The sequence below is a fragment of the Bubalus kerabau genome, chromosome 7 (genome assembly GCF_029407905.1).
Source record: "Bubalus kerabau isolate K-KA32 ecotype Philippines breed swamp buffalo chromosome 7, PCC_UOA_SB_1v2, whole genome shotgun sequence".
In the NCBI taxonomy this organism is placed as follows: Eukaryota; Metazoa; Chordata; class Mammalia; order Artiodactyla; family Bovidae; genus Bubalus; species Bubalus kerabau.
In genome coordinates this window covers 23,365,423-23,381,375 of record NC_073630.1, presented here as the reverse complement: position 1 = coordinate 23,381,375, position 15,953 = coordinate 23,365,423, and the positions used below count along the sequence as shown (strand labels likewise).

Below are 15,953 nucleotides of genomic sequence, written 5' to 3'. Positions count from 1 at the left end.
TATGTACCAGGTGATCTACAAAGAGCTGAGGTGAATCTTTCTTCCAAGGACTTGCAAGCTAAAGAGGTGGAGGCAAAAAAAAAAAAAACAGGTGCACAATATGGAGTGTAGCAGATGCTAGGAAGAAAATTAAAGCCAGGAAGGCTGATGGGGAGTTCTGGGAGATAGGGAGGGAGGTGATGTTTCAAATGAGGAAAATAGGCTATGAGCAAGAAATAGCCTTTTTTTTTCCACTACAAAATAATTTATTAAAACACAGCTTCAGCCTCCTATATACAAGCACACATACTCCTGACTACCCTAACTAGGGGACCCTTTTCTTCTCCCTTGCCTTGCGAACCTCTTCTATCAGATCTTTAAGATACTGGATCTCCTTGGCCAAGGAATCTGCCTTCTCTTTCAGAGCCTCATTCTTCTTTCCTAGCTCTTTACATCCAGCAGTGAGGGCCTCCTGTTCTGCCCTCTTCTTCTGGCGGTACCTACGGGCTGCTGGCTTGTTCTGCTCCATTTTCTTCAGCTTCTTGTCTAGCTTCTCACCCTTGACTTTTGCTCCTACCATCTTCTCTCCAGGAGGGTCGTAGGGTTTGGGGCGGGAAGAGACACTGAGGGCACCTGGAGATAGCAGGTTCTTATTTGGAGGTGGAGGGGCTATGCTGGGGAGAGCCCAGAGAGGAGTCAGGGCTCATACAGAGGCCACTACCATTATCTGAGGGGGCATCCTCCTCCTTTATGCACTGAGGGATCACAGTAATGTAAGTGGTGGAGTCTGGCTTGCTATCTCCTTCAGAGAGAACACTTTCAAGGCCACAGAGCTAGTTACTGCTGAAGACAGGGCTTCCCAGGTTGCTCAGAGGTAAAGACTCTGCCTGCCAATGCAGGAGATACAGGAAATGCAGGTTCAATCCCTGGGTCCAGAAGATCCCCTGGAGGAAGAAATGGAAACCCACTCCAATATTCTTGCCTGGGAAATCCCATTGACAGAGGAAGGAGTCTGGTGGGTTACAGCTCAAGGGCTCAAAATGAGTCGGACATGGATGAACACACAGAGAGCAAAGAGGAGTAGCTAGTCAGACTTCAGGGATCCATAATCTCTATGCAGTATCCCACCCAAAGTTAAATCCCTGCATATGATATTCCATTAATCATGAGAATAATCTTACAGAATCAAAGACACAAAATTTTCAAAGTTGTTAAAAACATATGGTCCAAAACTCCAGTGAAAATGTCTAAGGCATTAATTCCTATGATAGCATAAGATTACACTCCATTTGACATTAAATTGATGTTCTAGTTAGAATCCTTAATTTACAAAGAAAGGGCAATTTACGTGTGAGGGTATATGTTTACCAGTCTTGCTGCTCACTGAATTATCTCACAAGAATGTTTTATATTAGAAAGAATTCCCAGGGGTGGTTTGTATGTTGTTGGGCTGACTCTCACTGCCAGAGAAAATGACTCTTTTTATAGTGCCAAACATGTGGAATCATTATCAGTAGGTAATGATGGTTCTTCTCAGTCCAAATTAGATTTGAAGGAGCAGATACAGTCTGACATTTTTCCTTCAAGTATATGCAAATTCTTTTTAATCATCTAGAGTAGAACATGAATTTGGACAGCAGACTGTCTTTGGTATTTTTTTTTTAATGTCCACTAGTATTTTATGCATTTTAAATAGTAATCAACATTTGAAACTGATATCCAAGACTATTTCCACAAAATACCAGGGACTCTGTACCTGAGGATTTTATTTTAATTTCCAAATTAAATAAAGCGTAAATAATTTTAGCATGTGTTATAGGTTTTGGTTTTCTATTTTCATGTGACTAGACAAAATGACTTTGAAATTGCTTGCTTTCACATAAAAGCAATCTTTAAAAGATACTTTCATTCTCTCAGAAATAGTGTATATAAGCATCATCTTTTTTAACTTGAATAAAAATAGTAGAATCTGAGTCTATACACCTCTGTACACTTTTAGGGAAGCAATAAGTTTTGGTTTTCTTTTTTCCCTTTTATTCAGTGAGATATACTAATAAGAAAGATGACTGCATTTAAGCCTAGGAAAGTTTCTCCTGGGGCTCACTTTATTGATAGATAAGATCCTAAAAGAAGCTTTTCAGGTTGGGATAAAACAAGAGGTAACATGTATTGAGTTCAGATTAAGTCTCAAATACCCTAGGTAGAGATTTCTGCAATGTAGGAGACACTAATTTGATCCCTGGGTCACGAAGATCCCCTGGAGGAGGAAATGGCAACCCACTCCAGTATTTTTGCCTGGAGAACTCCATGGACAGAGGATCCTGGCGGGCTACAGTCCATAGGATCACAAAGAGTTGGACACAACTGAGCAACTAACACTTTTCACTTTTTTTTTTTAACCTTAGGTAGAGATTTTTACACATAATCACATTTAATACTCACAATTGTCCTAAAATACATAGTATTATTTTCTCACTTCACTGATAAAGAAATGGAGTTTTTAAAAAGTTAAACTGCCATAGTTCACTGAGCCAAACTTCAATCCAGGAGTATCCAACTCCAGACCTTTTGCTTATGGCCACAGATGTATAGTCTGGCTTGTCCACATACATCATGCTGGTTCCCAGTTTCACACACAAAATGCTCTAGCAAGTTGGCCTCATCGGTAGGCCTACTTCTGTTAAGACTGAAGAAGAACCTAATGAGTACTTTGCTTGATTCATTTGTGAGGATGCTCTACTCCCATTGTAGCCATTCCAATCTCCCAATCCCTGAACATAACTATCATCTTTCTAATGCATTCATGTATGCTCTTTTCCTTTGCCTGTCGTGGCTAGTCTCATTTATCCTCCTAATTAATTTTCAACACTCCTATCAATAGTTGCTCCTGGTAGAACTTTTTCCAAATTATCCATGATCATGGCTCTGTACTATATACTTGATTAGAAAGTGTCAAATACAGGAATTCCCTGGGAGTCCAGTGATTAGGACTCATATGTTTTCACTGTTGAGAGTTCAAGTTCAATCCCTGGTCAGGCAACTAAGGACCCACAAGCTGTGTGGTGTGGTCAGACAAAAAGAAAAAGAGAAAAGTGTCACATGGATCACAGTATTTACATATTATTTGTTTTCCTTTCTCTTTCATTAGTGAGCTCTTGATAGCAGAAGATGGGTGATCTTTGTTTCTACTTCAACTCTAAGTATCCACCAAAAGCCTGCCACACAGTAGAAGTTCAATAAATGTCGGTTGGCTAAAACCATTATTTAGTGGAAACTGAGCCAAGCCAAAGGAAAAAAAAAATGCATTCCAAATAAGGCAATTGTGCCTTATAGCCAATACACATAATTCAAAGAAGATTATTCAAAGTTGAATAATGAGGAAAAATAAATTACACAGATAGGGCACTAACTTGCATGGGAACTAGGGAAACAGACAAAGAGTATATTAATTTAGGGAGCTATGGAAAAAGCACTCCTAATATCTAAATGTTTCAGGATTGTAGAGAAAAAAACATTATTAATATCTAAATGTTAACAATAAAGGGGAAAATGGTAAAATGCTTGATTCTAATGTTTTAATTAACAGCATGAAAATATATCCTTGAGATCAAAAGGCTAATATGAAAAATGTGTCTACATTGATGAAGATCAGAATAATCTGTTTATGACTAAAATGACTGTTGAAGAAGAACACTCTGGGGTATCATTTTATGTTAATCAAAATTAATATCATAGAGTATTTATCATGAAAATTACAAACTAGGGAAGTAATATTGACAAGGAAACATGAAAACAAAACTCATAATAATGAAATGAGACCAATTAAAATGATACGCATTGGAAAGATGATACACAGGGAAAGTAGATAATTTTCTCGGCTGCAATTTTGAAATATGAGGCCTAAAATGAAAATGTTTCAAGTGGACTATTCAGAAACTTATCCACTTTAAAAGTCTTTAAGTACTGCTATACTATTCCAGATGGGAAAACTTTCTGAAGTTCATTTAGCATAAGAAAGTTACTGAATTCAAAAGACTATATAATATTGTCTGCAAATAAAATACATTGCAAGTTTGTTCATGTAAATTAAGTCACAGGGCCTAAGATGTAAACTACGTTCAAGTGTGACCCTTGTGTTAAATATAGAATGTGGAATTGTTTTATGAAAGCTTAAAATCTTCCCACAATTGAAACTATAGGTGATAAAGAAGAGGATTCTGCCTGTGACAGTATTTCCTCAGCAAAGCTCACTCCAATTATTGCCACCTCAGGTTTTAACAACACTCTGATTAGACTTAAGAGTATCTGTACAACTAAGAAGGTAAAAATGAGCTGGTACTCCCAAAGAACCCTAAAAATAATTTTTACACATCTAACAAAAATCTGTTTGGTAGTTATTTACTTTAAATTGGGTGCTAGATGTATCTGATCCACATTCCAGCTCTGTCATTTCTTAGTTGCCTATCCTCCCATGCTTGTATTTTTACTTAAAAATCACAATGGCATTAGTATCCAGACTTTTTGTGTGAATTAAATAAAAATGTGCATAACGTTCTTATAACAGTGTTTGACACATAGAAATTTGTAACTCACAGAAATTCATTAAATATTAGACAATAAGTATTTTTAAAATGTAAGGCATGAAAGAATGAATTAGTCAAGAACAAATAATGGAAGTGAAGCTATATGCTTCCTCATGCAAGCACGAGCACCATGGGAGAACTGGAATTCAAAGGGGAGGAGCCAGCATCTGGACTCAATGTGGATTTTTCCCAGACTCCTGCCCACATGGATACTATGGGTCCTACATAAACAAGTTAATGTCTCAAGGTCTCATCTGTCAAATGACAATGTTGGACAAGATATTATTTGAGACCACTTTTAACTCTAGAACTCTAGAACTAGTCTATGATTTCTTTAGAAAAAGAGGGTTTTAAAAATAATCCTTTATAGGAAGTACAATCTTCATCATATATTTATATCCCCATCATATATTTATATCTCTGTCATATATTTATATCTTCTTTCATTTTCTAATAGCTCATCTATTTATGGCTTATTTTTGCTTCCCCTTACATCAATATTTTGCACAATTGTATGTAAGTAAGATTATCATTACCATTTAAATCTATGCTTCCATACATTAATATTTTGTTTGTTTTGAGGTATTTGTTCCATACTAGAATCTTTCATCACAGTAAGACATTGATTTTGGTGAGATTTTCATTTTTCCTTGGAACACTTAACATATCATTCCAGACCCAAAGGCAAAAATTTGACATTGTGGTCTTTTTCTCGAACATAAACTATGATTTTGTTTTAAAGCGATTCTACATACATGTTTGGAAGTACTCTCTCAACAATTAAACAGCTTGTATTCTACATTATAAGAATTTATCTTTGGAATGAAACTGTCAAAATGTTCACACTCATTGCCTCAAGGTATTGTCATTCTGAGTGACCTTTATTTCTGGCTTCTTTCATATTTTCTGTACAGTTCAGAATTTTAACAATAAGCATATCTTATTTTCATAATTAGAGAAAAATTTAGATTTTTTAAAATATATTTTTTTGGATTTTAAAATTCTTATCCATAATTCAAAGCTGGTTTCATATATTTAAGATCACATAAACTATAAAATTAAATATCTGAAATTATATAGTATCTTTCCTAATAAAGAAAGTAGGAAAAAAACACCAATTGTAAGCTCTTTCTAAATTCTAAACATCTTTGAAAGACTGACAATTAATGATTAGATATAAATCATATTTTCTCCTATTTTAAACAAATTTCAATGAGTTGTAAAGAACTTGGTCAGTTGAATAAGAAAATTATTTGTGTACGGTTCTAATCATTGTGACTAATGGAATAATGATTGAGAAAATCCCCCATGCTTAAGAAGCTTCAGACTAGAGACAGGAATGATAGAGCATTTATTAGAGTGTTGGGAGGCATTTTAGTAGAGTTGAAAATTCATGTTCTCAATTACCAAATTACCATAATGTTAGTCAAAGAGAATTCCTGTTGAGGTACTTGAATAAAAGGAAAAGTTGAATAAAAGCTAAGCTTCTTCATATGAGAAACTATTAAAGAGATTAATGAGCATTATTTATATCCATTTTCTAGCACTATAATACTATTAAGATTAAAAACAAAATGCAGATACAGGATGAATTTAAGAGTAAGAACTGTGTCGATTTCCACTTGTCCCCAATATTCCTATTACAATTCAAAAGAAACTCATAATTGCCTAGTAAGTAGTACAACCATAAAAATTTAATGGATAAATACAGTTCTTGGGAACAAATGTAATTCCAACTCTGCTATTATGCAATTTGTAAATGGGAATTGAAAAAAAATAAACTCTTCCAATATACAGGAATATTAAGACATTAGTAAAAAGTAATTTGAAATGTCTCATGCAAAGTTAAAGAGAAAATTATAAGTCCTTAAATATATGAGTGTAAGTGAACTCCTATTTGGTGGTAACATAAAATGTCTGACTTTTAAAATCTTTACTTATTTCTCAATATAATATAAACTGTCTACTGTGTTTCTCAGTGAAGAATTAAAAATTAAAATATAAGGGCCTCTTATCCTATTTCCTATGTGAAATATAAACATATGGTAAATCAGTGTTAAAGGCACACCTTTGTATCAAGCTGTTTGTTGATTTGATATGATCTTATGTTTTATTATCTTCCAGAATAAACCTCAGTGTGAATGAGAAAATGTCACTGATTTTAAGAAAATTAAGTTTAAATTCTCTGTCTAGAAAAATAATTATTGCAACAAGTAAATGGTTGCTTACCAGCTAGAGGAAGGGGTGTTTAAGTCAAACACAACTCGTATGTAACATTTCCTTTCAAATTTGATGAGGGTGTCTCCATCATCACTTGAGAATGGAGTTCTATGGATCTTAACAAAGCTAGTGGAGGTGATGGAATTCCAGTTGAGCTATTTCAAATCCTGGAAAATGATGCTGTGTGAAAGTGCTGCACTCAATAGGCCAGCAAATTTGGAAAACTCAGCAGTGGCCACTGGACGGGAAAAAGTCTGTTTTCATTCCAATCCGAAAGAAAGGCAATGCCAAAGAATGCTCAAACTACCACACAATTGCACTCATCTCACACGCTAGAAAAGTAATGCTCAAAATTCTCCAAGCCAGGCTTCAGCAATACATGAACTGTGAACTTCCAGATGTTCAAGCTGGTTTTAGAAAAGGCAGAGGAACCAGAGATCAAATTGCCAACACCGGCTGGATCATCGAAAAAGCAAGAGAGTTCCAGAAAAACATCTATTTCTGCTTTATTGACTATGCCAAAGCCTTTGACTGTGTGGATCACAATAAACTGTGGAAAATTCTGAAAGAGATGGGAATACCAGACCACCTGACCTGCCTCTTGAGAAACCTGTATGCAGGTCAGAAAGCAACAGTTAGAACTGGACATGGAACAACAGACTGGTTCCAAATAGGAAAAGGAGTTTGTCAAGGCTGTATATTGTCACCCTGCTTATTAAACTTATATGCAGAGCACATCATGAGATATGCTGGACTGGAAGAAGCACAAGCTGGAATCAAGATTGCCAGGAGAAATATCAATAACCTCAGATATGCAGATGACACCACCTTTATGGCAGAAAGTGAAGAGGAACTAAAAAGGCTCTTGATGAAAGTGAAAGAGGAGAGTGAAAAAGTTGGCTTAAAGCTCAACATTCAGAAAACAAAGATCATGACATCTGGTCCCATCATTTCATGGGAAATAGATGAGGAAACAGTGGAAACAGTGGCTGACTTTATTTCTTGGGGCTCCAAAATCAATGCAGATGGCGATTGCAGCAATGAAATAAAAAGACACTTACTCCTTGGAAGGAAAGTTATGACCAACCTAGATAGCATATTCAAAAGCAGAGACATTACTTTGCCAACAAAGGTTCGTCTAGTCAAGGCTATGGTTTTTCCAGTAGTCATGTATAGATGTGAGAGTTGGACTATAAAGAAAGCTGAGCACGGAAGAATTGATGCTTTTGAACTGTGATGTCGGAGAAGACTCTTGAGAGTCCCTTGGACTGCAAGGAGATCCAACCAGTTCATTCTGAAGGAGATCAGTCCTGGGTGTTCTTTGGAAGGACTGATGTTGAGGCTGAAACTCCAATACTTTGGCCACGTCATGCAAAAAGCTGACTCATTGGAAAAGACCCTTATGCTGGGAAATATTGAGGGCAGGAGGAGAAGGGGATGACAAAGGATGAGATGGTTGGATGGCATCATCAACTTGATGGACATGGGTTTGCGTGGACTCTGGGAGTTGATGATGGACAGGGAGGCCTGGTGTGCTGTGGTTCATGGGTTCCCAAAGAGTCAGACATGACTGAGCAACTGAACTGAACTGAACAGTTTGGTGTTCGAGTTTCATTCTTTGATATATATAAGAATGGCAAAAAATGATATTTAGAAAACAAAGTAAAATATAATAAAAAATGAAAAATAGAATTCAAAAAGATAAATTGATTAAAATAAAAGAGATTAATTTCTTCAAAGAAAAGTCCAATATGGACCATAAATTGAGGAAAACACCTTGAAACCTTAGTCTTTGCAGCCTCAAAAAATAGTTTCAGCAACTTTATTAAATCATGCAAGTCACAGAAGCTCTTTGGGACAAAATAAAACCCTTGTGTATGTAGAGCATCACATACCTGAACTCACATTTATAATTCAGACTTTTTGAGTAGTGTTCTTTTTAAACAATCCATCATTTTAATTGGAATTCTGAAGTTATAATGAACTATTAGCTTCTTGGAGAAAGCATAAAAGCAGATATCCAATCTCTGAATCTAAAGGTTGGCAGCTAATAAGTTTTCAAACTTTAATACATTCTAGAACTACAAAAACAGTTCTATTGGCCTTTGTCCTAAATGTACTGCTATCATCATACATTTACTGTTAGAATTAATTATTGTCTGAGTTAGAGGACAAGCACTGTAGGTGTTTCAAACCATGCTACTAATTTTTAAAAAGTTACCTAGTATATGATTTTGAGCAGCCTTGTCAGCTACTCTAAGGCATTCTGACTTTATTCTGTAGGTAACGTAGAGCCCCATAATCAAGTGCGAATTCTAGAGACTGAGGAGACAGGCTGCCAGCAGCAGATGTAAAAGAGAAGATGATGATCCAGGCTGATGGGAATGGGCAGTGAGAAAGCAGAGAGATTTCTAAGGCAGAGAAGTTCACTGAATGTGGGAGAAAGAGAGGGCTCTTGCTAGCCCTGAGGTGCTATGGGGAGTAGTTATGCTTTTAAATAAGATCTGAAGGTGTAACATATATAAACAATGTGAAGTCTAGGGGGAAAGTGCAGACTAGAACAGTGATTCAAAGGGTCCATGAGGTCAAAACAATTTTCATAATAATACTAAAATGTAGTTTGTCTAAGTTGGGGCAAAAGTAATGGATTATAAGACAAATGCTGCCTAAGCATGAATAATGAAGGCAGTGGCACCAAACTGTGTGATTAACCACCGTGCACTTGTGCTTAAAATAAACGTTTATTTCATAGAAGGAAAAAGCACACAATAAGATACCACTACACAACCATCGGAATGGCTGAAATCGAAAGACTGACCGAGTGTTGGTAAGGGTGATGCACAATTGGAACCCACAACACTGCTTGTGAGAATGTAAAATGGTATAACCACTTTGGAAAATAGTAGTGTGGTTTGTGCCACAATGATTAATGACTCTGAGCATCTTTTTATGTGTTTGCTTGCAATCCAGATATCTCTTTTGGTCAAGTATCTACTTAAATCTTTTGCCCAGTTTTTTTCATTGGATTGTTTTCTTATTATTGTGTTTTGAGAGTTCTCCATATATTCCAGATACAAGTCTTTTATGATTGATTTCTCTACTGATTACATGTAAAGTTCCCTGCTTTCTGGAAAGCTGGAGAATTTTTGTTTGCTGTTGGACATTACAGTCTTTATCATGGGTGCTATATCCCTACAAATATACTTGAACTTTGTTCTAGGATGCAGTTACATTACTTGATAACAATTTAATATTTCAAGATCTGCTTTTAAATTTTGTTATGCATGACCAAAACTGTTTTTCATTTAGGGCTGATTTTACCCTCACTGGCCAGGCGATACTTTGCTAAGTATCCTCCCCGATGTTTCTTGACCTATAAGGTTTTTTCCACTCTTGGAGGTGGATGGATACACAAACTATTCCCATGTCTGAGTGAACTCCTAAGAGGTTCCTCTGCTCCCTCAGGATGGTTCTTTCTTTGGTTTTGAGTAGTTTCCTTGCTGGCATGTTTTGTTTGGTATTCAGCTGAAGATGAACAATACTCTGCAGTTCTCCATAGCCCCTCTCTGTGCAGCTCTCTCTGCTTCAGCACTGTGCCTGGAGAACTCATGATGCCTCAGCCTCTGGTAATCCCATCTCCATCTCCTGAACTCTGAGTAACCAATGACTCCACCTGGGTCACCCTTTCCCCTCTGGTGTCATGGAAACTCTCTCCAGGCATTAAGCTGGGAAAATTATAGGACTAACCTTACTGTCTCCCCTCTCAGTGCTGATATTCCTGAATGGCCTCATGTCCAGTATCTGAAAATGGTTGCTTCATATATACTGTCTATTTTGTTTAGCTGTACTGGATCATAATTACTCCACTTGGCAAGAAAGAGAAAGCCCGGCACCTGTCTTTTTAAAATTCTACATGGCAAAATGCGTATACTGCATACTCAAGTTTAGTAATCATCTCAGGGACAAGTGTCCATGTAATTCTTTGATTTGCTGCTGAAAATAGGCAATAGGCTCCCCCTACTTCCCAATGAAACAACAGTTGTACTTGAAAGAAAAACTAACAGATAAACTATGGTTATTCAGACTTGACCACCTGCAGACATTTTCTTGAAAGTGAATGAACTTGTCATTTCAAGGAAAACTCGTTGACAGTGTTTGTCGACAATTAGAAATTTGTACATTGAGCAAAAAAAAAATTGTACTTCTAGCAAAAAATAGAACATTGAAAAACTTATATCCAAACCATGAGCTTGAGACCTTCCCAATACATAATACTTTTCTAATTAGATCAATTGTGATATTAATGAATATGATTGGGGGATGCTCTGTAATGAAATACATCAATACTTAGAAGATCTGTATCTAAGTAAATCAATATTTTCTACATGACCAATGTATAATGTTATAAAATCATGCATGGATAGAAGAGACATTAAAAGTGCAAGAAAGGCCAAAGAACTGAGTATATTTAGCAGAGTACAAAAAGTCTACTGATATATTTTTAGATGCCACATTGCAGCTAAGCTTTAAGAAACTATCACTTGTCAAGTTTGAGGGTAGTATTAACAGTAACTCCTCTCTTTTCTAACTACAAATCAGAGACAGAACTTTTTTCACATACAGCATGTTGCCAAAGCCAACATGATAATCTAACTGACTTCTATTACATTAGACATTAGAGTTTTGCAAGAATGTCAAGCAATACCACTTCTCTCACTGATTTTTTGTTTTTAAAAATACATCTCTTTTACATAGAAATGTTATTTATGTTTACCAGGAATGAATTTACTATTTTAAAATGAATCAGATTCTTAATTCTACATTTTAATTTCTGACATAATAGAAGTCAATAAATTTAACTAACACAAAAGCTCTTTGGGATTATTAAATGTTTTTAAGAATATAAAGTTTCTTGAGAACAAAATGTTTAATAATCATATTATACATAAGAGAAAATGTTTTAAGCCACATTTGGGAAGAGTCACAAGTTCCAAAGACAGAAATCTGAGCGACACCCTCACCTTCCTACTGTCACTGAAATGTCCATACATCCAATTTGTCCTTAAGATGTATTATTTTATCCTTTAAGTAGCTTGCTAATTTGTCCTCTTGGATCCATCTCTCCATTAATTCCTTAATTCAGCCCTTCATCATTTCTGTCCTGTACCACTGCAGTATCCTCTTGCCCACTCATGCAGCTGTTACTTGTACACCACACTGCCAGAATAACCCTTCTAACACCCTAGCCTGATTATATGTTAACCACAATTGAAAGGAATTTGAAAATAGTCCCAAGCAGTAAAATTCAAACTCCACGAGAGAAAGCCGTTCAGAGTGCATCTAGTTCAGTCTGTGTTTCTAGCCTCATCACACAAAGACGACGACACGTGAATTATTGTCATTCAAAGCTACATGGTGTGTTCTCAGGGAAACAGATATGTCCTAGCCTCAGAGTCCATACTCCCTAAATGGGAGAGTTTAAATAAATGAAAACAAATAATTGAGCCTTTCTCAAGTCATCTTTGTGACACTACATTTATGAATAACAGACATTGTTAAAAATATGTGGCTAGACAAGAGTTACTCAAAGTCTTTCTTTCTAAGCTAGTAAGCAACTATGCAATAATACAGCTGATCAGAAATGATCTGGATGGAATGTTTAAATGGCTGAACAACAATCACCCTACAAAAACCCTATAAAGTGTTTACATTTGCTAACCACTGCAATTAACTGAAAAGTTGTAGTAGACTGAGGTAATGAACTGCACTGTTACTAATTATGTAACCTATTTGTAAAATAAGAGTTTATGGATTTGTCTACAACATTCTTTTTTAGCTGTACATTTATTTCATAATATGGCTTCTTCTGTCTGAACCACTTTATGACTCACTACATTGAAGGAGAAGGCATTAGAAGAAAGAAAACCAGTAAAGCCAAAAGTAGATTTTGAGCCACATTTCCCCTAACCACATCTGACCAAAGGCCAGCATATAGAAGCACAGTTTATATGGACATGCTTTCCAGGGGGTTTATTACTGGGAATACAGAACACCATAGCTTCTAACAAAAGAAGTGCCCACAAAAGGTTTCCCCAGGGTAGGAATTTGCAAAGGAACCATAATTCAAATGTTTCAATTTAATTAATTGCCACAACAAATTTATTTCTAATGTGTTATTGTTATTAACATAAACCAGCAAGTTTTCTTACATCTTTAAGTCCATGATAAAAATTAGTTTTTTCTTTGATATGACTCTGAATTCAACTACCTAATATAGTATCATATATGCCAAAAAAACATGAAAATTAATTAAATGACATCTTTTCTATAATAACATGTGCCTACTCATTATCTTTGTTAACTGACATATGATGGGAAAAGTAGAACACAGTCATTTTTTTTCTTTTCAGTTAAAGAAACCTGTATGGCTTATTTTGAAAACTGATTAAATCTCAACTGTTTCTAAGTCATCCCTATCTCACATATTTAAGTACAGCTTTCCTGTTTTACTGGAATTGTTTGAAAGAATTTTTATTTGCAGCATTTTAGAATCACTAAAAACATTTTTTCCTCTTAAATTTAATGTCTAAAATTTTCTCACTATCAATTCACTGAAACTTTACAGATTTTTCATTTAATGGGTGGATTTGGACAATGAAAATGAAACATGTAAGCGTAAACCAAAGGAAAAAAGTAATTTTAGGTATTTGGTTCAAAGGTTCCCGGAGGACACGTCTCAAGATGCATGCTAGAAATCTTAATTAGTTGAAATTTGTAATTGTTCATACTCCTTGTTATACTTGTAACTAATTTTTTTTTTCAATTTTAAATAGTGTTTCAAGTAATCTATTTAGAGAGATATAACAGATTAAAGGTTCAATCTCTACCAATATCTGTATAGTAAATCTAAAATACTACAAATAATGATAATATTTCATACATGAATGGCTGAATGTAACATAGAAAATTTCTCAGAAGCCAGAGCAATATATAAGCACAGATTTATAGTGTTAAGGGAATGCATTGGAACCCATATTTCCTCTGAGTTTTTCTGCCCATCCTTGGTGGTCCTAGGTTCTAAGGAACACCATACTCATTGCAAGGTGATAAAATCAAGGCATGAGCAAAGAAAGGGAATCGTCTCATAAGTTGAGATGCTCAATCTTCTTTTTCAGCCTTGTTCTGGGTGAAACAGAAAAGTAGAAATATTATTTCTTGAGATTTCCTAAAGTAAGAGCATTCACTTGGTTGTTGGACCTACACAGGGCCAACCTTAAAAACTGCCAAAAAACTGCAAGCCAAAAATTTAGTTTAAAGTAATCCCAGGGGCAAATTCAACTTCCTGGCAGAAGCAGACTTAAATCTTTTTTCTTTTTTTTTTTTTTTTTAAGTAAAGTACATTAAAATCAAGCCTCAGTGGAGTTATATAGAGTTCCATGTTACATCAGTTACAGTGAAAAAAATATTGAAAGAACAAAAGTCTTAAGGAATAAGGCCAGCAATCCACATATTACTATTTTCAGAAAAAATATAAATAAGTGTCAATATAATTAAAGACATTTTAAAAAGAAAATGAAGTTGTAAAGAAATCAAAGACTATTAAGATGGGCCTGGCTGTGGTCAAACACCCAAACAGAACTCTAAGAAATGAAAAATATAATTGCATCTGATAACTGAAATTAAAAACTCAATGAAGATTCAAAGGCAGCTGAGAAAAGCTGAAGAATCTGTTATCCAAAAGATAAATCTGAAGAAATTAAGTAGAAAGAAGCAAGAGGAACAAAGTGAGGGCAGGTTTGAAAGAGATACACAGAGAATGAGAAGGTCATGCATGTACTTAACCAGGTTGCAGGAGACAACTGGAGGAACAGAGAAGAGGGAAGACCCTCAAGGTATCAATGCTTTATCAGATTATGAAAAGACAGGGAATCTCAGATCTAAGAAGCTCAAATAATTACACACAGGAGAAATTAAAAAGGTAACATCTAGACACATCAGTATAAAACTGAAGAAATTCATACAACAAGATCTTAACAGTTGGTTATTGAGAAAAATAGACTGAAAACAGACAAATGGCTGTTAAGTAGCCAACTTCTCAACAGCAAAATGGGTGTGAAATGACAGTAGAATAATATTTTCAAGGACTGACAAGAAATAACTGAACTTCTCTATCCAGTGACTATCTTCAACAATGATGCAAATCTGACATTTTTGCACAAATTGAAACTGAGATGGTTTATTACCAACAGAGCTCACTAAAGAGAATCTTTAAAGATATATATACTTCACGGGAGGAAAAAAATGATAGGGAGAGAGTTTAAGATGCAAGAAAGAATGGCATACAAAGAAAATTATAAATCAATGGTTTAAGTTAAACAAACATTGATTCTATAAACATCAAAAATGCAGAAAAACTAAGAAAGAATAATCATCCTGAAAAGTTGGAAAGGAGATGATTACAGTTAAAACATTAGAAATGGTGCTTTTATTTTTCAGTGCAAAGATAATAAATATAATTGTTAGTAGCTAAAAGTAATTATTAATAATTTACTTGTTAAGTATATATCTATAAATTTCTAGAATATTATGAAAGAATAAAGTAGCATGCAAATAAAGTGAGAGGGACTCAAGTCAAAAACAGGCAAAAAGAGACGGGAAAAAAAGAGAAACATGAAAAAAATGGAACAAAATGAAAGCAATAAATAAGATGGTAAAGTTGAATCCATATGCATCAGATATCAAAATCAATATAAATTTATTATTATATATTAAAAGACTATGATTCTAACACTGAGCTTTTAAAATCCAGCTAACAATGGCACCCCACTCCAGTACCCTTGCCTGGAAAATCCCATGGACGGAGGAGCCTGGAAGGCTGCAGTCCATGGGGTCACTGAGCGTCAGACACGACTGAGTGACTTCACTTTCACTTTTCACTTTCATGCATCGGCGAAGGAAATGGCAACCCACTCCAGTGTTCTTGCCTGGAGAATCCCAGGGACGGGGGAGCCCGGTGGGCTGCCGTCTATGGGGTCGCACAGAATCGGACACGATTGAAGTGACTTAGCAGCAGGCACCATTTATGAAATATACACTGAGTATATATAGAGCACATATATAAAGACAGCTCAAAATAAAAGAATGTAAAAAGTTATACCATACAGATAACAA

At 35.4% G+C, this 15,953-nt stretch overlaps 1 protein-coding gene across 1 annotated transcript in view; it reads right to left on the bottom strand.

Moving 5' to 3' along the window:
- Positions 1–304: 304 nt before the first annotated feature.
- LOC129657389 (B-cell scaffold protein with ankyrin repeats-like) overlaps positions 305–15,953 on the bottom strand; it is a 70,751-nt gene continuing 55,102 nt past the window's right edge. The window contains exon 3 of the mRNA XM_055587563.1: positions 305–648. Coding sequence (XP_055443538.1) covers positions 305–648 — 344 coding nt within the window. The remainder of the gene's footprint in view (positions 649–15,953) is intronic.